Source organism: Cantharellus anzutake, assembly GCF_015039405.1.
Source record: "Cantharellus anzutake strain C23 chromosome Unknown EI90scaffold_52, whole genome shotgun sequence".
NCBI lineage: Eukaryota > Fungi > Basidiomycota > Agaricomycetes > Cantharellales > Hydnaceae > Cantharellus > Cantharellus anzutake.
This window is the reverse complement of record NW_024067002.1, coordinates 159,065-185,570: the sequence shown is the minus strand read 5'-3', so window position 1 is coordinate 185,570 and position 26,506 is coordinate 159,065. Positions and strand designations below refer to the sequence as shown.

Genomic DNA, 26,506 nt, shown 5'->3' with positions numbered 1-26,506 from the left:
CTGTGTACAGTTGAAACTGGTACAGATGGCCATGCAAGAGTCACCCAGACATTGCTGACATCGAAGGGGACTCTCAGGCTGTGGCATCGCCGGCTTGGACATGTCAGCGAAGCCACCATACAGAAAATGGTGAAGGTTGAAGCTGTTAGAGGAATGACGGTGGTGGGAGATGAAAAGGGAGACTGTTCTGCATGCCGAAAGGGGAAGCAGACTCGAAGTGATATTCCACATGCGACACAGGAGAGGGCGACAGGAGTTCTTGGTCGAGTTTATAGTGACCTATGTGGTCCAATGGAGACAGCTACGCTGGAGGGTCACCGTTACTTCATAACTTTCACCAATGATTGCAGCTGATATACCCATGTTGGGTTCTGCAGATCTAAGGATGATGCCTTCAATGTTTTCAAGGCATGGAAAGCACACGCTGAAAAGGAGACGGGCCAACAGCTGAAGATCCTCAGATCAGATGGCAGTGGCGAGTATGCATCAAGTGAATTCAAGGCTTACCTGGCTGAGCAAGGGATCAAACGCGAGATCACAAATGCATATACACCACAGGAAAATGGAGTATCCAAGAGGGCAAATCGGACACTGAATAATCTCGCGCGCTCAATGGTAGCCGATGCAAACGAAGTACTCCGACTCAAATCACTACCGGCAAATCTGTGGCACCTTGCTGTCAGACATACAGCGTGGATCAAAAATAGGACACTTACCAGTGCCCTGAGCAACAACTTAGCTCCCTACCAAGTGTATTTTGGACGGAAACCAACCCTGGTATCACTACATCTCTTCGGCTGTAAAGCCTATGCTCATATACCTGAAAGGCAATGACACTTGAAGCTTGCAGAGCGCAGCATTGAGTGCATTCATGTCAGTTTTGCTGAGGACAAAAAGGCATATATATTGTACAGCCGGGAGAAGCGATGGTTGTTTGAATCGCGAGATGTTGAATTTGAAGAGGAGGATGAAAGGGAGAGAGTGTTGGTGGAAATAGATGGAGAGGGGGAAAGGGAGATGGAGACTAGAGGGAGAAATGGAAGTCAGAATGGTGATTCAGAGGGGGATGAAAATGCCGACAGGGAAACCGGACTGTCAAACGATACTGGCGACACACCTGAAACCTCGGCATCAAGGAATCACCCAGCTTCGACTCCATCCTACTCTGAGAGTACCATAGACCCACCAACTCATCCTAAGAGTCCAGATCCAACTCTAAAATCCACACAAATCCGAAGATCCTCGTGCGCAACAAAGGGTAAACCCAGCCTAGTCAGCCACCTAATGACAGCCTATAGAGGGGGGGCCGTTTGGCCTTCAAATGGGCCTAAAAGGGGGTATTTACTAGTGGATGTCCTGATCCATTCACCAGGATGTCCTGGGATGATTCTATAATTCAATCAAATTCAATCAAATGCTTCTGTGATTCAATCAAATTTGTATTATTCAGGGTAGACATTCAAAACATAATGCCGCAATTGAATCTGATTTCCCATGACAATCCTCAGGCTGCTCAACTGTCTGTGCACAATGCTGGCCACTGTCTGAAGGGGTGTCAACACTGTTTCCCACGTCCCCAACACACTTTACGCAGATGGATAGCCCCTTTGAACAGCTTCCAGAATATATATTTTGAGACTGAATTGACCAATAAATCATCGAGAAAAACGCAAAATACTTTTTTGGACGCGGGTTAGTGTGGCTGTCCACCTCATGTCTGTGCACAGTGCTGGTCATTGTCCGGAGGGGTGTCCAGACTGTTTCCCACGGTGTCAACACACTTTGCGTAGTTGGATAGCCCCTTCAAATAGCTTCCAGAATATATAATTTGAGACTAAATTGACAAGCAAGTTATTGAGAAAAATGCAAAATACTTTTTTGGACACGAGTCTTTGAGATATCAGTGACCCGGGAATTTCGATGACTTCGATGGCTGTCAGTGAAATTTAGTGGCCCAAGCACTATCCCAAAGACTCGCATCCAAAAAAGTATTTTGCATTTTTCTATCCAACTACGCAAAGTGTGTTGACACCGTGGGAAACAGTCTGGACACCCCTCCGGACAATGACCAGCACTGTGCACAGACATGAGGTGGACAGCCACACTAACCTGCATCCAAAAAAGTATTTTGCGTTTTTCTCAATGATTTATTGGTCAATTCAGTCTCAAAATATATATTCTGGAAGCTATTCAAAGGGGCTATTCAACTATGTAAAGTGTGTTCAGACCGTGGGAAACAGTGTTGACATCCCTCTAGACAGTGGTCAGCATGTGCACAGACCATGGGATGGACGAGTATGGCATTCCGGGACAATTTGCAACCATTGAATCAAACTGAATTAGGACATCTGAGGACATTTGCAACAAACGAATGAAACTGAATGGCCAGGATGTCCTAGGATGTTTATAGTGAAAAAGGCCTTTTAGGCCCCATGCAAACGTCCTGAGGTCCCCCCTATAAAGGCCCACATAGTGGTTGTCCAAGGTGTGATGGGAGTTGAGTTTGATGAGCTGGCATTTGTAGCCACTGATTCTCCCTGGAATTACTGGGAGGCGATGGCCAGAAACGATGCAGACGAGTGGGTTGCCGCTATCACTGAGGAGTACAACAACCTCAAGCGGAAGGGAGTGTTTGTTGAAGTGGAAGCTCCAGATGGAGCACGTGTACATGATGGCCAGATGGTTTTTGGGGAAAAGCCAGATGCTGAGGGAAAAGTAACAAGGAAGAAGGTTAGAATCATCGCAAAGGGTTACACCGAAGTATTTGGGGAAGATTACTTCCACACATACTCGCCTACTTTGGGCCGCGACACACTTCTCTCATCCCTGGCATATGCAGCATCTCAAGACCTCGAAATCCACCAATTAGACGCAGTGGCCACTTATCTCAACAGCGATCTCACTGAGGAGATCCATCTTCAGCCCCCTCCTGGTGTCCCATCTGCTCCTGGCAAAATTTGGTTACTCAAGAAGGCCCTGTATGGTCTAAAACAGGCCGGACTGTAGTGGTACCGTACCTTACGTGTGCACATCAAGTCCCTTGGGTATCAGCAGTCTGGGTATGACCCATGTCTCTGTGTATGAGACAAAAACCACTTTATACTTGTCTATGTTGATGATCTACTTCTCTTTGCACTGAGGGACACATTGGCGATGGCGAAATCGGAACTTGCCGGAAGGCACGAAATGCGCGACATGGGAGAAGTCCACTGGTTCTTGGCTATGGAAATCACACGCAATCGTGCAGCTCAAACAATCACAATCAACCAGCGTCAGTACATCAGCAAGATCCTGAAGAGATTTAGGATGGAAAAGGCTCACCCGATGTCCACTCCCATGGCCGCTAACCTCAAACTTCCAAAATTGGAAGTCACCACTGTTGACCGACACTTGTTCCAGTCCATGCTTGGATCCCTCATGTACGTGTTGGAGAATATAATATGTTCCCAATAGTATAGAGTTTAACAGCCTATACCGGCATGGCTCAAGGGCAAGTAGTGTATGGATGCATGCTAGAGGTCCTGGGTTTGATACCAGGCTTGTCCATGATTTTATGTCCTTGCCACATGACCTGGATTTGAAGCCATTTGAATTGGAGCTCCGGATAAGTCCAGTAGTTGCACTGGATACAATTTCAACAGTACGCAGCTGTGGGCACCCAGCCCAATATCGCTTTTGCCATGCATTACCTAGTGCAACACACCATTAGTCCTGGGAAGAAGCACCTTGAGGCACTCAAGAGAGTATTTCGTTACCTTAAGGGAACTCAGGATCTTGGGCTCGTGTATGATGGAAAGCAATTTGGTGAGGGCCTAAGTGGATTCTCTGATTCAGACTGGGCTGGAGAGCCAAACACTCGGAGATCCGTATCAGGGTACTGCTTCACCTTCTGTGGGGCTGCCACTTCCTGGTCTTCTAAGAAGCAACAGACAATCGCGTTATCAAGCACAGAGGCGGAATATATGGCAATGACTCATGCAGGGAAAGAGGCAACCTTCCTCCAGAACATCTATGGGGAAGTTGGTATCCCCATTGCCCTTCCTACTCCTCTCCTAGTTGACAATCAGTCAGCAATCGCTTTGGCAGAAAATCCCATCTTCCATGCGTGCACCAAGCACATTGATGTCCGGCATCATTGGATCCAGGAGAAGATCGAGAGTGGCCAGCTAGAACTCGAATACATTCCAACAGCTGACCAAGTGGCAGACATTTTCACGAAGCCATTGAATGGGGAGAAGTTTAAGAAGTTTAGAGATGTTTTGGGTCTGTTGAAGGTTGATGCACATTGAGTGGGCGTGTTGGAGGAACACCACGCATTAACCGATCTCTATTGTCGCGTGATTTGCATGTGACTTCCGTTATAGTATAGTCACGTTTATTTTTGAATTCTTTTCTTTTTTCCTCAGTTCTCGCTGTAGAGACTGAGGTCAGTCCCTTTTATCCAACTTCATATTTAGCTCCTATCTTACATTGTAGTTAGTCACTCCTTTAGATATTTTATTACACACAAGTACACACGCAGCATGTGAACTCCAATGAGCAGCTAATTATTATTTACGGCGTAAAAAATGCCTCATTAAGCAATGACTGATCATCAAGGCAGCATGCAATCCACGTGTGAACGACAAGATTGCGCCGCTTTGGTCTACATTAAAAGTGCATAAACCATCCTTTCTTTATGATTTGCCTGCACACAAAGGAAACTAGACTCACTCTCTTGTCTTCGTCTCGAGCTCTCTCCTTCGGCTCAGATCTCGCTTGTGCAAAATGATATGTGTCAACTTGGGATGACTGAGTTCGCTCGTCACTTGACCTCCATTTTCCTCGATATTCCTCTCCACTTCCTCTAATCTATTAAAACGTTCTCATCAGTTTACTTCTGCAACCGTACAACAACTCTAGGGATTAGTAATTAATTCACAAGCTTACTCTGAATTGATGAGCTCCTGATCGTCTGATCCGCCAGAATTCTCGACGCTAAGCCCGTTAGAGCGAGCATTCTCTTGCGTATCGATATAGAAATGTCTATCGTTCGCAATACTCCATGATTAGCATACCCGCCACGGAGAGATCACAACGACTCACAAATGTTTAAATATCTTCTCAGTATCATACTCCATGGCATCATCGGATTCACCCATCGTAATGTCCTCTTTCTGATAATAATACAAACCATGTCATTGATACGATGAACAAAAAAAATGATAATCATAAAACAACTGACCTCATCCACAACCATTTGGTCCTACAATGCCCATCATCAGAACTTCGTTTCCCAGGCACCCAATAAAAGGATAATCGGGAAACTCACCACGCCCGCCGACTTCGAGCCTCCCCCTTCATCTGGATCCTCAACAACTACGAAATCATCCACATCCTCCCTCCCCACACTCCTCACCTCATCCAAGTCAATCTCCTCCCCCTCCGTGAGTCCCCCTTCTGACTCCGTGTCACTCTCCCTCTCTCTAAACTTTTCCGTACTCGATCCTAACTCGTCAGTCTCCTTCGGCTTCTTCCCCTTCTCCTTATCATTATTGCCCTTCTCTTTCGCATTCTCAGCAATTTGGGCTGAAATGACATGTATCCAGGAATCTGAATCCAGATTGCCAGGACCGACCAACACTCCATCCTTATCCTCACCCTCATCCTCCGTTTCCGAACTTCCCCGCTCACTTGCCCCTTCGTTTAATTCCCCGGCTGGAACCATGGGTCGCCTGGAAGTTGACGGCACATCGTCCACATCTTCATGCACCTCGCCTTCAACTTCGCCACCACGATACTCCGCGCTCACCTGAGTCTCCTCAGTAACATGAAAATAATACCTATTAACGCTGCTATTCCACGCATTTATCGAATTAATTAGCAAACCGACTTACTGTCTCCCTAGCGCAACGATGCTGTTCCCTTCAATACAATCCACGATCCACTCCGGCTTAATAATATCATATATGTCGTTTTTAATGATACTCTGTACCGGAACGTCTGTACAACAAACCACGCAGAGATAAAATCATGTCAGAAGGTCCACACTGAAACGATGAAAATGAGTACTTGCTCTTAACGGTACCACCGTAAATGATGGTAACACCCTCGACTTTACTGTAGGATTGATGAATGCTACCCCCATGCTCTTTAATCCTACGAGGCAAGAGGTATTAGTATAGACCATCAGAAGTGTGACACAACGTTCTGTTATGGTGAAGCGACAACTCACATTCGTTCAACTTCTGCCTTGGGGTACTTCTGCTTTGGCCCACTAGCCATAATAACATCTACATAAAAAGATCGGTGAGCAGCATGAAAATCTAATTACACTGCCAAGCAACAACGTACGGAATTTCCTCCCCTCAAATAACTCACTCCTCGATTCAACACCCGATAAATCCTGGCCTTTATGCGAAGCTCCAAATTCCATTCCGCCCTGTCACCAACAAACACACGATCAAGACCGAAAATTAGCCTCTCCACCCCAATGAACGTATGAACGTAATCCCACCTTCTTCTTCACACCTTTTCTTCTCTTCGAAAAGGGCCTGAAAGCAAGTCATCCCCATCGCGTCAATCCAAAGATTGATATCCTGAAAAACAGTCTCACTGATCATCACCCTCCGAATGTCTCCTCTTTCCAGAAGCCAGGTCTAATACCTCTGATAACGACGGGGACAGTTACCGTCACCATCGTGAGATGGGGAGTGAAGGGCGAGGAGTGAGAACCGGAAATAGCAACTTGCCTGAAATCGACATGCAATTCTCCAAGCTAAAATCATGTCGAATATTTTGACATCTTGGAAAACGCATCGTCATTCCTGCGGCATACTGGTCTATAATTCCGCATCGAACGGCATTTCCTTAACAGTTAACATGCCGGAAAGCCCCTTTGAAGTAAAACGAACCTGATGGACTGATGGATGCCGCCTTGACAGTAATGATGAACGACCTTTTAACGAAGCGAAACGAGAGTTAGGGAACCACATATCACTGAGAAGAAAACAACTTACTCCTCGGGCTCCAGGAACACGTCACCTTTGTCCTCAGTCCCAGACTCAGGCGACACACGTAGCCAATACGGAGGCTTGTACTTATTAAACGGCTTCCAGGGTTTCATATTGATCCATTCATAATCTTCCAATGAGAGACCCGATCCAATGCGAACAAACGTTTTGTATACCCTATTATGATTTTGTTATGGTTTGCGTGTGAGTGAGGAAAGAGGATGAAACAGAAATCCAGTGGGAATCTTACTCACGTTGAGGATTTCTCGTCATCGTCATGGGGATCACTTCCTTGTATCGTGGGTAGGGAGTCGTCCCGAACGGCGCAGATGAGCGTCGAAACGCGTCCACCTCGGGAACCTGACCCCCAGTGGGCCGCTGGGCACCGAAAAGGGGAACGATGAGCACGAAATTAGAAAATAAATAAACGTATCCACCCACCCACAACCAGGACATCGACGGTTTCTCCCATGTTGTCCTGAATCGAACCGCGTTATCAGGATAGGCTAAACACACACTGATATCGACAGTTACCATGTATTCAGGCTTCACCTGTATAACCCTGATAGTAAACATGGAGCATAAATGATACAAAGCGGCCTTACCTTCGCCCACCATTTGCCTTCACGACCTCCTAGACTGTATGCAGATTGGCTTCGCTTGAGCACGAGTCCCTCACCCCTAAATAAGCTGTGAGGAACATGGCTGGCTTCAATATTCCGAGCATACCTTTCTTCTACAATATCCTCCAAGAAGCTCTCCACATCTTCAGCGGTTTTGCCAACTCGTTGCGTCACAAATTCCAAACGACCGGGTACCTCCTTGAATAATCCAAGGTTTTTAAGGGTCTGCAACCTGACGTTTAACGTCTTCCGGGTTAATAAAGTAGGTGCGCGAGCCCCCTCGAGATTGATGTAAAGAAGGTCAAAAATCTTGACTGAAGAAACTAGGCGTCAAGACTGCCGGCACGGAACAAACATACACGTACAACATGGTCGAGGCTTGTCGGGATCATTTGATTTATCTTGAATATTCGTAAGCCTCAGGTTGAGGTGTATATACTTCGTATTATTTCTTACCAAGTGCCGACGTCTTAAGCTTGCCGAACGGAAGGTACTTCTCGATGCTTGGATCCCATACCAACATCTCCCCATCAAGGATGACGCTGTGGGTTTTCAAACGGCCGACAATGAGGCGAGGTTTCTTACATGCAACGACTGACACTCACTCCTTTACTTTGGAATGAAACGCATCAACAATAAATGGTGTCAATGATCCTTCACTTCTGTTTCCGCCATATAGATATGTGTAATCTTTCCCTTTTCTATGAATGGTTGTGGGAACAGTACAAACATCTGAGGACAACGGAGTTCATTTACCTTGAACAGTAAAAGAATTCATTTCCACGCTTGTGGAGCTGCAACCTTTCTCCATCCAATTTCTCTTCCATGAAGAAGCCCTCGGCGCTGGGCCTCGTATTCCTTCCTTCGTTGCTGGGATTTGAATCGTCAGGACCATCATTCATAGTGACTAGCTTTACTGCGTCCCGAAGAGTCTTCGTCCTGCCACAAAGCATCGGCTGAAATGGCTTGAAAAGGCGAACGGCCTTTTCCTGTATCGAAGCACACCGAAGCCCATCAGCATCTATAGCTCATATCGGTTGAATAGTCATTGCCATACCTCCTCATGCAGGCGGTAGTTGGGATCAGCGAGGTCCCAGGAAACTTTCTTCAGGTCAGAGCAAGTGTTGAAAAGATCGATTGCATCGGGGTGGAACACAGAAAACACGGTGGTCTCTTTCACGCCGATGCCTAAATCTGGAACATACTGTAAATCTATCGCCCACCCATTGGTGAAAGCCTGCTCAAGAGACCTTACCTTTGAGTATGATTCGGACTATCCAGCGAATCTCGTTCGCAGTACACTTCTCCGCAAATGTGCTGAATATCCTTGCTACCTGTTGTCTATGAGGGCGTCAGAAATACATTCCCAACAACGCGGAGAGCAGCTGACCTTCGTTCGGCATCTTTACCACTTGGACGGAACCCCTGGCTAAGCTCATCCAGCAGGTCATTAAGATCCCCTATCGTCATTGTTCCAGTAATGACTGAAGATCGTGTGGCGATAGTTTGATACAGAACACTCGGGAAATCTCCTGTCGCCTTCACCTGGGTCCTGGACTGCACAATGGTACTGGATAAGAGAGATGCGTGCATTTCATATTACAAAGCTACTTACGTATGCATGCGGGTCGGGGTCCGGTTTCTTCCAATTAATCAGTGACTGAGCATCCTTAGATTTCTCGCTCATTCCGAATGCCTGGATGAATGCTTTCGCCAAAGTCACCTCCTTGTAGCCATATGTGGCTCTTTCCCTGTCTTTCTGTGAGCCGTGCCTCAGTACTCGTTCCAAATTTCCCTAATCCGTATACTCACATGAGGCAAAAGCAGACGAAGGACTGGATACAGATCGGGCCCAACTTGTTGCCTCCAGCGCTGTGCAGAGCGAGACGATTCAATGACCAATCAATTCGCGGGAAAAACTACGGAAGGACTTACATCAAACCAGAGCCCCATGTACATGCGTTTTTTATCAGGCTTCAACTTCTGGGTTGGCTGGGAACAAAGGTCGAAAAACTCGGTTAGCGCGTGGATCGAGGGTGGGGGTCCATGAGGAGCCAAGTGAGGTGGACACGCCAGAGACCCATCCTCACGAGAAAAATTCTGCACACTGCTTCCTCGTTGCATCGTGAGCGGTCGAACTTGACGTTCGCGATTGGTTTGGCCCTCGGTGCCGAACGCTGTGTGATTATGCTTAATTGAAATGCCGCCTCATTTCAAAATCCCATTCAGGGAACTATATATGTAGTGGATCGGTGAGCCTGATATTCTGGATCGGAAAAGTCGTTAGAGGATTCCTGTTTCTGTGTATTCAGGAGTGGAGCATAAATCCGCAGCCCCCTCTACGTAACGGAGTGCGGGAGTAATCAATTAATTAGATGTTTTCAAACCTCAATTTTTCGCCCAGGTAGCTTCGTTTCATCCCTCACGCTTCCCGCAGTTTCACCGACGATCCAAAGTGGTCGAGGCAACAGCGTTTTAGGTAAGGATAATAGAGAAATTTTCACCGCACTTGGAAGGTCAGTAACTAAAGAAAAGAAAAAAACGACGGCGTCAGCGGCTTCTTCAGCCCACCCATCGCCGCAGGGAGTTATGATAACTGCGCTGCAAGCACACAAACCAACAAAATCAACAGAATATATGTACAGTCGATCGCAACGCTGTTCGTTCCACCAGATACATTGAGGCCTTAAGGAGCGAAGGAATGTGACATTTCGATTCTCATGGCGTCTGGGTACAGTGTAGTGTACAGGGGATGGCGCGTGTCATCGAGTGGATGAGAGGATTCACAAACAACGCAAAGGGGGCGAATGAGCACCCTCAACCGTCTGGAAACTGGGCTGCGCCACACGTGCAATCCTAGAACTTATCCGAGATGAGTGTCGCCTTCAAGCTTGGCCTGGGCGTTACATTGGTACTCGGAACAGGAGAATAATTTTGCCTAGAATTCATTTGGACGGTAGTGATTCATCGCGGCTTAACCAAAGGCACAGGTTTATATGCAAGCGACGGCTGCCTTCATGGAGTAGTTCCATACCCCCATTCCACTTTTCGCGAACGTTTGGAGATCTTTCCCGCTGAGAATCTCCGAACATACGATTCGCTGTGAAGCGGTAACTGGGCCGCTTCGTTTGACCAGGATTAGAGTATTTGGTCCTAACAGACCAAGCAGTCCACACCCGACGACTAGCAGCTTGCCACTTGGAAGCAGATTGCTGCTCTGTGAAGAACGTGAGAGGAAGGGGAGTATGGACATTCGGATCTTTACATCGTATTTGGCTGGCTATCCAATTGCACCGGCAGGGGATCAAAAGCGAACCAGGCGGACATGTACACATGTACGGAAGCGGCTCCTCCCGCATGCTGCACTTCAGCCTTTCCGGGATGGAAGAAATCTCTTCCTTGGCGATATCGGAATGGGATATCACTCGGACGAATCGATACGTGTCCCCTAGGTCTCTTGCTGAGTGGTCTATTCTATGTGATATCTCGATGCTTCGTTGTTGAAACGCGTGGTTGATATTACTATCATGTGGAACCTATCCCTACTATGAATCTGTCGTCACGGTGCGAAACGAAATGTTGGGGGGCATCCAATTAACAACAGCTTGGATTTCCCGGTAATCAAGAATGCATTGAGCTTCCCGTAAACACACACAAACAAAGCAACCACATCTGACGTGCGCGCAGGTTCCACCAGAACAGATCTAGAGAGCTCACACAGCTGATTGGCCCGGGCAAGATTGGTACCAAGTTTGGAAATGGTTCATGTTCCGCTTTGCGGAGCATACCGCCATGATTGCTCGGGATCCCATTTGAGCTTCCGATTCCAAACATATTTATTCCTGGGTCTACTCTGCCCCTTACTATCGATCTCTGTCCTCAGTCTCTTTCATGCTGAGCCACCTCGCGCTTCCAGTGTTCCATGCTTCCACCCACGAATGCCTTGGAATCGGGCTTGCTGCGATCTATCCTGCGTTGCTTCGAATCAAGCTCATGCGCAACCTAGCGATTGCCAGAACTACCCAACCCGCTATACGCTCCGTCATATGCCAACAGGCACGGATACAGAGTTTAAAATGAATCACACACGCACCCACTACCCAACGAACGTCCTACGCGAGAACGACACAAGCTATATGTTAAGATTCCACTGGTGTCGTCTCTGGATCTGCCCCCCTTGAAGCGCTGAAACTGGGGGAATTTTCTTAATCAACATCTAAGATCCCGATCGCGTCGATTCGTAGAAGCTGAAATATATGCGCCAAAGTATGAAGAATTGCTCTTGAACATTTGGGACTTGGGTGGTCGAAGCTCGAAAATGGTGCACATTCGGGATTCTGTGGGGCTATCATTCCGCTTCGTGTCCGCTGCCGGCATAGCATAGAAACAAGTTAACTTGATTGCGTACCTGGAAACGCTCCTTTGGGTTCTCGCTCACAATGTCGCGCGACATCCAACTTTAAGCATTCAAGGCCTGGTGCTCAGTTCCTTGCGAGATGTGAGCACTACTATATCAGTGACAGGAATGGCATTTCGAGAGCGGCATGAAGTCTCGAATTTCTATTTTGTGTACAAAAGACCGCTTCATAAACAATAGTTTGTTCGTTCAGGGGGTACTCTGCGGAGCCACGCCCATGAATGTGTCAAACGTCATATGCCCCCCCGAGTTTCCTGGTCAACGTGAGCGTCCTGGCAGTTCACTTCCCTGTATCCTCCGCCAAACATCCTACACAAGCGGCGCAACCAGCTCTGAAGTGAAGGCGAGGACCTGTCTGATGTGATGTGGCTAGGTACTCCCGTGAACCTCCGTTTGGCTGGAATGATGTCATCGAGGGGGCCATTATGCCAAGCTGTGAACTGATGCAGGGCCTTAGGTTCACCGTGTGCGTCACATCGACAGAGAATCCAACCAGGCATATAGAAAAACGATTCCAAGTCATGTCGGTAAAGCCGCTTAGGAGGGAACCCGCAGCAGATAGGAGATCCATGGAAAGAAATGGCAGCAAAAGAGGGCTCGGGTGAGACGTCTTTGTCTCCATCTCGGACTTGGATTGCAAAATCAAGATCCAGTAGGATCCCGCGAGTGGGTGTCTCCCTCAACACCATGAGACTGCTCACGTTGTTATTGCAGTGAAGAATTCCTGCATCCTTATAGAGTCGATGATGGACTACAATCGATGCTGAGTTAGGGGGTGTATGAGAACACTGGTTATGGGAGTGCCTTCAACTAAAGACCAGAATGCACATTCAAAGTCTTTGACGGGGAGAGTGCGGTAAAGTGGAACGCATGACGGTCCCAGTATTTGCACTCGCAGCTCCCGATCTTGATAATGTATTCTGTTGAGTGGAGTTCTGAAAGGCGTCCCAGGGTGGTGGAGCAATACAGCCGGGCTACTCCATGCACGCCGTGTCGCTCAGCCCGACGATAGAGGATGTCGGATTTTTCCAACGTTGCATGCTCCCATGAAAGTTTGATGATTACATCCTCTGGGATGCTCTGGGATGTGGTGCAGTCGGAGACAGGTTGTTTCTTGTCGCAGAATAAAACAACCCACGATCTTCAAGGTCGCAGGAGATATGCAAAGTATTTTGCAGTAAGAAAGGTATGCCATGAATGGTGATTTCCCTTGTGTTGAAGGCCCCCCATGGGTCGGGCGATTGTATGGCAGGCTCCAAGCCAAGAGTGAACGCGGTACTGAGAGAGTGCTTGACGAGGTCAGTAGGTGTCGAACAGAAGCCTCCGCCTCGGTCAAAATACCAGAAAACGATGTTTGAGTGGTCGACCAGGATACCGATGGTATGTCTCCTGTTACCCCTATGTGCCATGACATCTTTTGCTCTTGCGTGAATACTATTCTAGATTGAACTGCACATAGGTTTCGTCTGACAACGGACACGACAGAATACTAGTCCCCTTGGGACCCAGAGCTCGGGCAGTTTGTAGTAAGCGGAAGCCCCTACGACGCAAGAATAACCAGCCGAAATGACTCAGGAACGGAAAGAGAATCGGAGGACCAAGTGCATCAGTGGTATTCATAAGCGTGGTTGCAGTTTCGAATGGGGAGAATTCAGGGCATAATTGCTTTCCAGTTGCGGGATTGGGTGCGGTCTACGGTCGGTTGGTTTCGCTACACTGGACAAAGTGTCACCATCTACGCAATAACTAGCGGTGCGAAAGCCGATGAGCTGTTTAACTTTGTGCAAGGTCAGAAAGAGATCGCGAGGCGTATTTGAAATCTGGATTTGCGGGAGGCACATAGCAGATCAATACATCGGGGATCTGTGTTAGAATTCATAGCTTAAGAAGCGGCGCGCATTCTTCGATGTGAGCGAGGAATCTTTGAAGTCCTGGATGAAAGGATCAGTCGGCCCAGTCACAAAATACAGATCGACTTGCATCGCTTTGGACTATCACCCTGTTTCAGGTAGCTACATAATCGAGAACATCTCGCACGCTAAAAGTTGAAAGTGCATCTAATGTGTTGAAAGTGAAGCAAATCGAGTCAAGCTCGCTTGTGACCCCGAGAGTATATATATAGAGATTATGGGGACTCTGAAGCAATGAATTTTCCAGTTCCAGCGCTTCCACTTGTGTGGGGTCCGAAGGATGTTACGGTAAAGACTGCGGGACGAGCGATGGAAGCAAATCTCAACGAGAACCTCGTTTTTGTTCCCAAGCACAACTTTGCTCACAGAACCAAGTTTCGTCGCCTCTTCATCGCTGGGCATTCTCACAGTAAATGTAAGCCTGCAGTGCTCTCTCGTCCCCGCGTGTTAGGTAGTCGAGCCAGCTGGGCCAACGCCCACTCCCTACCCCACCAAGAGTATAAAAATTCTTCGATACTAATGAGAGAGTAGGTTCACACCTTGATCGAGGGTAGAGAGTGTCGGCAGCTGCAGAGTGGGTATCGCACGCGCTTGAATGTCGACGCCACCGACGTGATAGCATGGAGTGCGGTTATGACAGGCACCGCACCCTCCAAACGCTTACAGCAGTTTGAAGCGCGTCATCGATCAAGCCATGTTCAAAGGACAGGCGTGAGGCGGCACACGGCGATCGCGAAGATAAGACGCTCGATATGCAGGGTCTTTGGATTTTGGTGTTGAACTGTCGGCAACCGCATCCACTAGAAGGAAGTTAAATGGCCAGCACAGTGGGAAGCAGCGGCGGATTGTGGGGACTGACGATCAATACCAGTATTCAACCCTTTCGGACAGATAACGCAAGTACCACAGGATGAATCTCGCCGACTCTGTTCGTCCTGCCAACAGCGGTTACTCGCTTGGACAAGGAGACGACCACCCCGTTAAAAATTTCCGCTGTAATCCGACATAACCCGCGAGAGAAACTGGCCTTGAAAGGGTTTCCTATATGGGGCAAAAAAGCACAGGATAATAACCAGCTTAATGTTGAGGTTCAACGTCGGCAAGGCACAACCCGAGGGGCATGGAAGTCGCGCGAGAAATTCCCTCACAATATGTTGGGGATCCATATAGACTGACCTGACCTCATTGGAGCGGTCTTTCGCGTTCCGCTCGTGTGCATAACTGGATGCCCGAGAAGCGGCAAATCCCGCCATTCCCCGTTATGCTGCTCAGGTGCTAAGCTGTCGGCAGCTGCCCCCAGTTTGATTGGTCAACAGAGTGGAAAGCGACCTGGCGATGAAGATCAGCACTTGGGACGGATGGCGCAAGTGCACAGGATGGATTTCGCCAACTTGTCATAGCGGCTACCGCTTGGACAAGAAGACGAGCACTCAGTTGGACCGATGGATATAAAGTTTTGATTTATTTGCCGCTGTAATCTGCAAGAGAAACCGGCTTTGAAGGAATGACCTGGGGACAACCTGATCCTTACCCCTTTGTATTGCGCATTAAGGGACAGCGGCGGTACTGGGGGCACAGTGTAGTCTCGCGATTGAATGACAGACTCTGGTATATCACTTGCTATCACGCACGGTCAAAAACAAGACCGGGGGCGATTACTGTACTCGTTTCCATGATTCAATGGTGTCCTCGGCATGAAACCGGTACAACACACATCTCGTAATTTCCCAATGCTGCCGTAATGCAATTGAACTCACATGGCATGGAGTGGTATGGGTATTGCACCAAGATGGTTCCCTAGCGACTCCATCTCGGGGATGTTACCAATATTCTGCATCTTCCTTGTTATCCTGGTTTTAATTGACGGGGATCACCACACATTATAAAGTTCATCCCACCCATCGCTTGGCGCATAGTTCCGTAGGATTTTTGTGTTTCTGGATCAAGCCCACGATGGTGGGCATTCTCGCCAGGAATGTTCGCGAAACCATCAAATATTTAGGTATCCCTTTCTTGACCAGAAGTGAACAAGTTGACGGATTTTGTTCGAACCAGGCATTGCTGCTACGTTGAGTCGTCAGACCGAACAATACAATGCAGGGCCTCTCCAGCAATCAAAAGCGCCATAACCCCCGTGTACGCCCCTTTGGCCAGCTTTCCAGCAACATTCTCCTTTTTGAAGTATTTCGTCACCGGCTGAATCACTCGAGGTTTTCCTATCCCCCCTTCCCCCGTTAGAAACATCAAGAGCTGCTCTGGTGCTTACTCGCTGCTCGATGGTGCATCCTAAACTTGGTTCGATTGCTCGAAGATCTGCTCGCCTCGCTCCAAAAGGTCGGACGGCATGCTGAGGCACTCGTGGTGGCCATAGAATGTGTGAAATTCTGTCGCCAGCGAGTTTCCCTTGATCCAGCATCACACAGTACCATAGCTCTCATTCCGGCCTGATGATGAAATGTGAAACTCTCGATGCTGCCTGAATCTCACAATTCAATCCAAGTATAAGTCTGCAGGTCTAGATCATGATCATACTACAATGAAAACAGGATAAAGATGAAACGAACGATGCCAAATTATCGAAACCGTCCAGTAGCTCTCGACGCTGCTCTCATGCCGAACTCACAATCACCCAATTCTCAGACAGACATACTATCGTAGTGCCATATTATTACCGAATGCGGTCGCAGGCGGAACACAATTATTGAATACCGCGATTGCCATAAGAGGTTTCCACTGGCGTCCGCCTTTATCTAGCCTCAAGGCTACCACCTGCTAATCCCTGGGCTTAATCGACTCGCACTTTGCAGATGTCGTCCAAACCTCCCTACCAGCTCCCCTTGGATGAGATCCTTGAGGTGGATCCACGAAATCTTTCTGGAAAAGTGAGCTTTGATTGGAAGCTACCCAAGGGGCATGGTGGATTTGGTGATGTCTACCAGGGTACTTATCGTGAAAGTGTAAGTACACCAACAATCACCCTACAGGAGTGTTCAGCCATGATCACACACTGTTGGCGTTGTTAGCAGTCATCCCGCGATGAACGCGCCTGCGTCAAAGTCTTGAAGGTTGTTCCCATCTTCGAGCAAAAACAGTTCATAAAGAGCCTTCGAGTATGTATGCCTTCAAGTCGCGTCCATCGGAGGCGAATTGACTCAGTAGTTCTGTCTGGCAGCGAATGAAGCGTGAAATAAAGATCTGGTGCAATCTAAGTCACCCGAACATCGTCGAATTCCATGGGTGGATGTTAGAGACAAATGACGGTATCATTCGTGCGAGCTTAATTTCAGCGTGGTGCGACGGAGGAGAGGTGAAAACGTACCTTCACCAGTATCCAAACGCTGACCGGCACGGATTGGTGGGATTGGGCTGTCGCTGAAATGGATGGGGTGTCTCATTTTGTTCTTAGGTTCTTGATGCTGCACAAGGGCTAGCTTATCTCCACTCAAAGAGATTGTTCACGGCGATGTCAAATCGGTGCGCAACCAATTGATCTTTTTTTTTACACTTGGCTCGATCGGCGTGGTTCTAACCGACGGTGTATAACATAGAGCAACATTGTGGTATCATGTGCAGATGAGACCGCCAAGTTGTGCGATTTCGGACTGTCCTCCATCCTTGATGATATTACTACATACGCGCAGTCGACGAGCACCCAGGGAACGATTCGCTTTGTATCCCCTGAGTTATTGGGCGGTACTTCGGAGGGACGCAACAAAATGAGCGATGTATGGGCATTTGGATGTGCGTCAATGGAGGTTGGTCCTCACGTCCCAGACGGATAGGGTCCACTTATGTTCTGGAGCAGATTCTTCACGACAAGCCTCCGTATGCCTGGGTGCGTTCCGAATTCGGAATCCCAATGGTTGCTCTCTCGGCACTTCCATATAGGCTTGATGATCCAGACGCTGTCTCTGCATTTCTTTCTACCTGCTTCGCACGCTCGCCTGGTGAGCGCCCCGTTATGAGCGACATTACGGCGAAGCTTTGGTATGCAGTTATATGTCATTGTCTGCATGATTCTTGGTCTCACGCGGCCCCTTCTCAAGCTCATTGCTATACACTTCCATCGCCCTTCAGGATCTGCGTGCACTAGACAGCCTACCGCTCATTTGGCGGTATCTACCAAATGACGATATTCCTGATCTTCGTGCCGAATTCGAGAAACTTGTGCCATCTTCGCTCCAGTCTATATGCTGCGATTGGTATGGGACCGTGTGTCAATCTAGACGCGGAGACAAGCGAGTGCTCATTGCTCTGAGGGAAGCTGTTCCTGAGTTGCTCTACTGGATTGCCGCAATGGGAATCATGGGTAAAATCGATCAAGTTCTGACAGGTCTGTATGATCTAGGAAAATGGGCTGTAGGTACTTGGGCTTCTTCGAGTGGCATCGACTCATACCTTTCCGTGAAGGGTGATTCGCAACTCCAAGCAATCCTCCAGTCGCTATACAGGATGGTATCCCAGTCGCGCGCTGCATTTAGTAGATGTTCACTATCCATTCTCGCTGGTTCCCATCCTTTTTTGCCGACAAGCTCCGCATTGCAGTCCACATTCCCTCAGTTATTTTCCCGACATTGTCGCGCGATGGTCACCGGGATGTCGTTCAAGTCGGATGCATGGTCTCCGCTAGTCTCAGTTCTGAGACACAACAGCCCCGTGTATTCCGTAGCATTGTCCTTCGACGGGCATTACCTGGCCTCGGCTTCTGACGACAAGACGGTGCAGATATGGGATGTTGCTTCGGGTACAACCGCTGCCGTGCTCAATGGGCATTCCGATTCGGTGCATTCGGTAGCATTCTCAGCGGATGGGCGTTGCTTGGCTTCCGCCTCCAATGACAAGACAGTACAAATATGGGATGTCGCGTCGAGGGTGACTTCTGCTACGCTACACGGACATACCAACTGGATGTGTTGTATAGTATTTTCTCCAAATGGACGTCGCTTGGCGTCGGGCTCTGATGTATTGGTGCGGATATGGGACATCGCCTCAGGGGCAGTCACTCTCCTCAGTGGACATACCGAAGGCGTGAAGTCTGTAACATTCTCGCTGGATGGATGTCGCTTGGCCTCAGCCTCTGAAGACAAGACAGTCCGGATATGGGATGTTGCATCAGAGACAATCTCCACCGTTCTCAGTGGGCATGTGGACTGGGTGAATTCCGTATCCTTCTCCCTAGATGGAGGCCACTTGGCCACAAGCTCGTCTGATAATACGGTGCGGATATGGAATGTTGCATCAGGAACAACTTCCGCGGTTCTCACTGGGCACACGGACCCGGTGCACTCTGTGACCTTCTCCCCAGATGGACATCGGTTGGCCTCGAGCTCCTCTGACAAGACAGTACGGGTATGGGATGTAGCATCACGGAAGGTTTGTGCTGTGCTCAGCGGGCATACAGACTGGGTGCGTTCTGTGGCGTTCGCCTCTGACTGTCGTCGCCTGGCCTCGGCCTCTGACGATAAGACAGTGAGGATATGGGATGTTGCTTCGGTGGAAGATATTAACGTAGTCAGCGGACATTCCGACACAGTACATTCTGTCGCAATCTCTCCAGAAGGGCGCCGCTTGGCCTCAGCCTCCGGCGATGGGACGGTTCGGATATGGGATGTTGCATCAGGGACGGTTTCTGCGGTTCTCACTGGGCACGCTGACTGGGTACATTTGGTGGCCTTCTCCCCAGATGGATGTCATTTGGCTTCCGGCTCCTTTGACAAAACAACGCGGATATGGGATATTGCATCAGGGACAACTTCCAATGTGCTTGATGGCCATGCCGGCTTGGTGCGGTCCGTATCATTCTCCCCAGACGGACGTCATTTAGCTTCGGTCTCCTCTGACGAGAAGGTACGATTATGGAATATTGGGACGGGCACCTGCTTGGGAGGGCAGTGGTTTCCCAACCCTACATCAGTTTCGTTCTCAAATGATGGGGCTTGTTTGGCTGTTCATTCCGACGTCGGAACGCAATATGTGCACTCCTTGGCACTGACAACGATGACGGCGTCCGAAGCCCACCAGCACTGCCCTTCCAACACCGCTGCGCTGGGTGGCAGGTACACGTTGCAGCACCGCAGTCTCTGTGTGAAGCATCAAGACGCAACACTTCATATTTGCTGGCTGCCTGACTTCTTTGAAGCGAGCACGACTGTCAATTATGATAAAGACAAGGTGTGGATCGGTGGACAGGGGGGTGAGATTATTTTTGTGGATCTATCGGAGTTTAAACTGCCCACGGTATGACCAATTGGATCTGTGTGTTGTACTTATAGGGCTTAAACCATAAACTTGCGTGACATCGACTTCCGCCACCTCACAATCAGTATCCTGACTTGTAGTGACATAAACTATGCTCCTTGATCTTTCGCAATACTGAAGATTCCGCCCGTCGTTCAAGGTTTGTTCCGGTTACCCTTCTGCCTAGCTACATTTACGATGCCGATGGTATCCTTGGGTGGTGTGTATGGGTATTAACGCATTGAAATATCTAGATGGTCCTCTCGCCTGTTGAACTGTCGACTTGCTTTGGATCCCGAAGGCGCTTTCTGATTAGGTGATCATTTTAGTTCCCCTCAACAGAAGCCCGTCCTGCACTGGTATTTGGGTCAATTCCCACATATGGTTCTTTCTGTCGATCAACGGGGATAACGGCTTGCAGGTAGCTTGTCTTAAGTGGAGCTGACGAAATCTCCGGTTTCTCGTAACGATAATTTTCAGGACGTCCATTGCTTACATAGGCAGCTCCTTCGATCACGGTTGTATGCAAACAGACCGATTGCAGATAGATTCTCCAGGTGTCCCTCTCGATTATCGAGCCTGCTGATCCTGAGAAGCGCAGCCAGCCTCCAGAACCCCCCCTACGTGGGCCTGTGTGCATCTCCCGGGAACCACCCTCAAGCCTCTAAACGTAATGGCATCCCTGGATTTGAGGCGCAGAACATATTCCAATCTAGACAATATGAACAATTAGGTCTAAGACGAGACGCATCTCTCGTTAGCTCCGTCCTCTAGCTCAACCAGATCCAAAGGCTACTTGTGAGCAAAGCCTTCTCCGCGATCTTCTCAGCTGTCGATGCCTGCAGCGGACGCGAAATGAAAAAGAGACGCAACATAAGCTGGAGCTTCGAGCCCAAGAGAGTAGAGGGAGTTTTCCGCCGTGCCAGAACAGTTCATGTCCGGGACCATGCATGTGCTGGCTCAGTGCTACCTCGCTTCTAGTATCGAGGCGTTGAAATTCATGGATATCGCTTACACATTCAACGGACTTTCGGGGTTGGGAACAGAACAGGCAAGTGCGTGTGCGATAAGGAGGAACGCAGATCACAGAAACCACGAGTCATTATGTATAAAGGAAGGGAGGAAAGCGTATGAGTCCTGTGTTGGTGATCACGGCCGTATTTTGGACCATCATTTACATAAAGTGATGTGATACGTACACTGAATGTCGACTGAAAAATGAAAATGCCTCGTGATGTCACAAATCCGTTCAGCTCTCCTCACATGCAGCTGAGGCAATGCACACACAGCCTCGTTGGACTGAAACGAGAACGCTGAACCGGGATACAATATATGCATTCGGTCCACAATACACCCCGTGAAATCAATATAAGGGGGAAAGCAAGGGCATGAAGCAGCTACCATATGCGTGTGGTAGTTCTCCAGCTAGTATATAAGTGTCGATCAAATAACTGGTATGTTGGCGCCTCATTCCACTGATCCCCCCATCACCGACCATGTCGCTGGAGCAAAAGGCTAATTCTCTTGAGCGCAGGGTCGATGGTCTCGTTGCAGCAGGCGGTGACTTCGCTATCCCTGTCCTCGCAGCCATCAGTTCTAGGCTTGATGTTTTCCCTCCTGTTAAAAGCGCCACCAGTGGTGCCCTCTTCATCTTCAACCAGGTCAAAGTGGGTAATTGTGTTTCATCACGTATAGAGGCTAACGTTTTGCGTTATGCAGGAATCTCAAGAAAACAAGGAAACGTGGGCAAGCTTTGGCAAATATGTAGTGGACGTCGTGGCAGATGCAGTTATATCAACTAAATCCTATGCTCGATGCGCTGGAGAAGTCAAGCCGTGGGCGGAGAGCATCACGAAACTCAACGAGTAAGTCGTCTTTATGTTTTGTTGTCCTTAATACTCTTATTATGTACCACACAGCGTGCTGCATGAGATTACGTATCAGATGAGAGCGGAAATGGTGGGACCGTTGGCTATCATGAATCCATCATTGGACTTGAGGGAAAGACTGAGGAAATATCTTGACGGGGCGTTGGCATCATTTCAGGTTACTTTGCTTCACGATCTTCTCTCTTGTCTTCCTTATCCCCGAATCTTGTAGCTCAAGACGATCTCAACAGTCAGTCTCACATCGTCTGGCAAAGAAAACTTCCAAGACCATCCAGCTTGCAGGCAGTGGGACGATCTAGTCTTCAGTCAGCTCCTCTACCCCCGTGATGCTCATCACGATCCGAGAAAGGCTTGTTTGAAGGGCACCAGGGCTGCACTCATCAAACGCATCATGGCATGGTGTCGCAGCACAGAGGATAGCGAGACGCGTATGATGCTCCTGACCGCCGTAGCTGGTGCTGGGAAAACGGCGATTGCCCACTCAATCGCGGAACGATGTGTGAGAGAAGGGATACTGTTGTCAAGTTTCTTCTTCAAAGCGGGAGAACCGTGGCGGCCCGACTCCATGTTCAGCGCAATAGCTAGATCATTGGCTGCCTATGATCCCGTTTACCGCGCCTTCATTAACTCCACTCTTCGGAAAGACCCTTCCCTCTCAAGCGCTCCGTTCACAACGCAGTTCAGGAGATTGGTTGCCGATCCTCTCCGCCTAAGACCTCCATCTTCCCACCGTCCCGCGGTGATTGTCATTGATGCTTTGGACGAATGCGAGCGGAATGCGTTTATGCTCCTTGCTGATGTATTTCGGAAAGAAGTGTCTAAGTTGCCGTTTTCTGTCAAGATCTTTCTCACTTCGAGGGAGGTTAGCCTCGTGAATGATTCCCTCTCCCTGTTCCCTCTTATCCAACGACTCAACATTAATCTTTCGAGTGGGGAGAACATGCACGGCTGTGCCAAGTATGTCTGCTCCCAATTACGCTACTTGAAAGGGCCTCCTCTTGGCCCCACGGAGCAAGATACCTTGGCACGACGGCTCTCAGAGCAGTCAGGTGGCTTGTTCATTTGGATCAACGCTATCTTTCGCCACGTGAAGACAACCAATGAGGCATCGGTGGCGACGTTGAAGGGACTATTAGAGACCAGTGCCGACCGGACAGGGGTTTTCGCTGAGATCATGGCTGAATTTTACACCTCCGTATTAGAGAAATGCAACTGGGAGGATGAGACCTTTGCCCATGATTATCCAATCGTGTTGGGAGCAATTTTAAACTCACGGCAGCCGCTTTGTATTGCGGCCTGGGATGCCATTCTATCGTCGTCGCTTCAATCCTCTGTCAAATATACCCTAACCGCACTCGACCCCGTTTTGATGGGGGTTGCAGACCCTCACACGCCAATTCGCTTGTTGGACCAATCTTTTCATCGCTTTATCATAGCTAGAACTGGTTCGCGACCGTCTGGCCTTCGCCGTTATGTGCTGGAGGCGAAGAAAGGGTGTGCTTGGATGGCTACGCGCTGCGTCGAAATTTTGAGGGAGGGTCTCCCTTCGACAGAAGGTTTGGGGTTGATTAGAGATCTGCAGAGAGAAACCGAACTGCCATGCATCCCTTCAGAGACGCTATCCGAGCACTTCCGTTACGCGTGTCGCCAGGTGGTTTATCATCTTAATCAAGTTCAGGAGCCGTCAGAAACCCTCCAGGGGTTGGTTCGCACGTTTCTCGATCAGCACATAATTCAATGGGTGGAAGTTTGTGTGAGATCAGGGCAGTACATTAGCATATCGTCACTCCCAGAGTGGGCGAAGGTATGAATCATCATACAGCATTCATGAAACCATTTTTAATTTCATCTCATTTTTCTCTACAAGCTGGGTCTTGGTTCAACTTCAAAGGAGGCCGCCCACATGTTGGTCAAAGTACTCACCAAGCTTGGGGGGAATTTGGCATATTTTTCAAGGTTCGAAGAGGCACATGAGGCAGTAGATGGATCTGTTGTACTCTGTCGTTTGCTTGTATCTATGGGCTCAGAGTCCTACGACTTAGATTTGGCTCAATTGCTCACAGATCTGCTCACATCACTCCACAAGGTCAGACGGCATTCCAGGGCAATCACAGTGGTCGAAGAATGTGTCAAACTCTGTCGCGAGCTAGTTGCCCTTGATCCAGCATCACACAACCCAAATATGGCTGACTCCCTTCTCAATCAAGCCGTCACACTCCACAATCTCGGACGAAATTCTGAGGCACTCCAAGTGTATGAAGAATGTGTCAAACTCCATCGCGAGCTAGTTGCCCTTGACCCAGCATCACATAACCCGAAGTTGGCTGACTCCCTCCACAATCAAGCCGACACACTCCACAATCTCGGACGATATTCCGAGGCACTCCAAGTGAATGAAGAATGTGTCAAACTCCGTCGCGAGCTAGTTGCCCTCGATCCGGCATCATACAACCCAAATTTGGCTTCCTCCCTCTACAATCAAGCCGTCACACTCCACAATCTCGGACGAAATTCCGAGGCACTCCAAGTGGATGAAGAATGTGTCAAACTCCGTCGCGAGCTAGTTGCCCTCGATCCAGCATCACACAACCCAAAGTTGGCTGACTCCCTCTACAATCAAGCCATCACACTCCACAATCTCGGACGAAATTCCGAGGCACTCCAAGTGGATGAAGAATGTGTCAAACTCCGTCGCGAGCTAGTTGCCCTCGATCCGGCATCACACAACCCAAAGTTGGCTGACTCCCTCTACAATCAAGCCGTCACACTCCACAATCTCGGACGAAATTCTGAGGCACTCCAAGTGGATGAAGAATGTGTCAAACTCCGTCGCGAGCTAGTTGCCCTTGATCCGGCATCACACAACCCAAAGTTGGCTTCCTCCCTCCACAATCAAGCCGTCACACTCCACAATCTCGGACGATATTCCGAGGCACTCCAAGTGAATGAAGAATGTGTCAAACTCCGTCGCGAGCTAGTTGCCCTTGATCCAGCATCACACAACCTAAAGTTGGCTTCCTCCCTCCACAATCAAGCCGTCACACTCCACAATCTCGGACGATATTCCGAGGCACTCCAAGTGAATGAAGAATGTGTCAAACTCCGTCGCGAGCTAGTTGCCCTTGATCCAGCATCATACAACCCAAAATTGGCTGACTCCCTCCACAATCAAACCATCACACTCCGCAATCTCGGACGAAATTCCGAGGCACTCCAAGTGTATGAAGAATGTGTCAAACTCCGTCACGAGCTAGTTGCCCTTGATCCAGCATCACATAACCCGAAGTTGGCTGACTCCCTTCACAATTAAGTGCATAACCCGCAAGGGAAACTGGCCTTGAAATGGTTTCCTACATGGGGCAAAAAGCACAGTATCATAACTCCCATAATCTTGAGGTTCAACGTCGGCGAGGCGCAACCCGAGGGGCATGGAAGACGCGCGAAAAATTCCTTCACAATGTTGGGATCCATATAAACTGATCTGATCTCATTGGAGCGGTCTTTCGCGCTCCGCTCGTGTGCATAACTGGACGCCCGAAAAGCAACAAATCCTGCCATTCCCCGTTGTGCTTATAACCCTCGACATGCAGGTACTTATTGGTCAACAGAGTGGAAAGCGGCCTGACGATGAAGATCAGCACTTGGGACAGATGGCGCAGGTGCACAGGATGGATTTTGCCGACTTGCCAATAGCGGCTACTTGCTTGGACAAGACGAGCAGGCCCCAGTTGGATCGATGGATATAAGGTTTTGATTTATTTGGCGCTGTAATCCGCAAGAGAAACCGGCCTTGAAGGAACGACCTGGGGGACGACCCGATCCTTACCGGAGTACTCCTGGCAGCAAATCCTGCCACTCCTCTTTGTATTGCGCATGCAGCAAGGATGAGGGGACAGTGGCGGTAGTGGGTGGCGGTAGTGGGGGCGCTGGGGCCACCGGTTACAGTGTAGTCTCGCGATTGAGGATTTCGTTCTGTACATGCATATGGTGAAAATGGCAGAGAGAGGGCGATTCATTCCTTGACAACGTCGCAGAATACCGGAACGATGGGCGAAATGAAATATTATCCGATGTACATAAGTACTCAATCGTCAGTATCCACAACACCAAGTGACCAAGTGCATTGGCAGAGTGATTTCTTGGATCCAAGGAACTCAAAAAATCTGATTGAAGGATTGACATGCACTCAACGCAGAGTGGTAACAGTCAGCGTTAACAATATGACGTAGATGTCGTCAGCGTCAAAATCGTGCATCGTTCATCGTTAAAGAGCCATCATGGCAACCGGGATTCCCAACATCATCGATTTATGCATGGTGGTATGGGAGCTAGGCTACTAATGAGCCACCGGCCTTTTTATCGAGGAATGAGCGAGTTTGTAAGAATGTGGGAACGAACCTTACCCGGGTCAAAAACTTCCAACCTTGGATGCTGAGGC

The 26,506-nt window shown here is 48.9% G+C and overlaps 6 protein-coding genes across 6 annotated transcripts; 3 read left to right on the top strand and 3 right to left on the bottom strand.

Moving 5' to 3' along the window:
* Positions 1-4,554: 4,554 nt before the first annotated feature.
* Positions 4,555-9,739, bottom strand: EI90DRAFT_2932358 (ATP dependent DNA ligase domain-containing protein; the record flags this gene model as incomplete). Its single annotated transcript, XM_039055070.1, has 29 exons — positions 4,555-4,645; positions 4,714-4,851; positions 4,930-5,025; positions 5,086-5,156; positions 5,360-5,544; positions 5,674-5,822; positions 5,877-5,966; positions 6,037-6,138; positions 6,215-6,272; positions 6,334-6,402; positions 6,487-6,533; positions 6,677-6,821; positions 6,894-6,937; positions 6,999-7,169; positions 7,247-7,370; positions 7,434-7,470; positions 7,527-7,544; positions 7,598-7,673; positions 7,722-7,929; positions 7,981-8,016; positions 8,072-8,157; positions 8,221-8,316; positions 8,372-8,604; positions 8,673-8,809; positions 8,871-8,919; positions 8,978-9,154; positions 9,231-9,374; positions 9,428-9,487; positions 9,551-9,739. 29 exons carry the CDS (start codon positions 9,737-9,739, stop codon positions 4,555-4,557), a joined length of 3,126 nt encoding a protein of 1,041 aa, XP_038912266.1.
* A 2,390-nt stretch (positions 9,740-12,129) lies between these two features.
* Positions 12,130-12,907, bottom strand: EI90DRAFT_2138465 (uncharacterized protein). The gene has a single exon (XM_039052623.1). It carries the CDS (start codon positions 12,719-12,721, stop codon positions 12,266-12,268), a length of 456 nt encoding a protein of 151 aa, XP_038912265.1. The 5' UTR covers positions 12,722-12,907; the 3' UTR covers positions 12,130-12,265.
* Positions 12,908-12,965: 58 nt separating this feature from the next.
* EI90DRAFT_3072755 (uncharacterized protein) lies at positions 12,966-13,805 on the bottom strand. Its single transcript, XM_039061393.1, has 3 exons — positions 13,488-13,805; positions 13,382-13,421; positions 12,966-13,359 (listed from the first exon to the last, which is right to left on the bottom strand). Exons 1-3 carry the CDS (start codon positions 13,650-13,652, stop codon positions 13,094-13,096), a joined length of 471 nt encoding a protein of 156 aa, XP_038912264.1. The 5' UTR covers positions 13,653-13,805; the 3' UTR covers positions 12,966-13,093.
* Positions 13,806-16,749: 2,944 nt separating this feature from the next.
* Positions 16,750-20,185, top strand: EI90DRAFT_3128752 (quinon protein alcohol dehydrogenase-like superfamily; the record flags this gene model as incomplete). The annotated part of the gene is made up of 6 exons (XM_039064122.1): positions 16,750-16,899; positions 16,966-17,052; positions 17,115-17,211; positions 17,516-17,683; positions 17,725-17,929; positions 17,989-20,185. The coding sequence occupies 6 exons, from the start codon at positions 16,750-16,752 to the stop codon at positions 20,183-20,185; spliced, it is 2,904 nt and encodes a 967-aa protein (XP_038912263.1).
* Positions 20,186-21,403: 1,218 nt separating this feature from the next.
* EI90DRAFT_3072737 (uncharacterized protein) lies at positions 21,404-22,610 on the top strand. The gene is made up of 6 exons (XM_039061392.1): positions 21,404-21,435; positions 21,674-21,846; positions 21,899-22,044; positions 22,099-22,199; positions 22,284-22,417; positions 22,477-22,610. The coding sequence occupies exons 2-6, from the start codon at positions 21,676-21,678 to the stop codon at positions 22,486-22,488; spliced, it is 564 nt and encodes a 187-aa protein (XP_038912262.1). The 5' UTR covers positions 21,404-21,435; positions 21,674-21,675; the 3' UTR covers positions 22,489-22,610.
* EI90DRAFT_2932178 (uncharacterized protein) lies at positions 22,502-25,378 on the top strand (the record flags this gene model as incomplete). Its single annotated transcript, XM_039055065.1, has 2 exons — positions 22,502-23,872; positions 23,936-25,378. 2 exons carry the CDS (start codon positions 22,502-22,504, stop codon positions 25,376-25,378), a joined length of 2,814 nt encoding a protein of 937 aa, XP_038912261.1.
* Between the last annotated feature and the right edge of the window lie 1,128 nt (positions 25,379-26,506).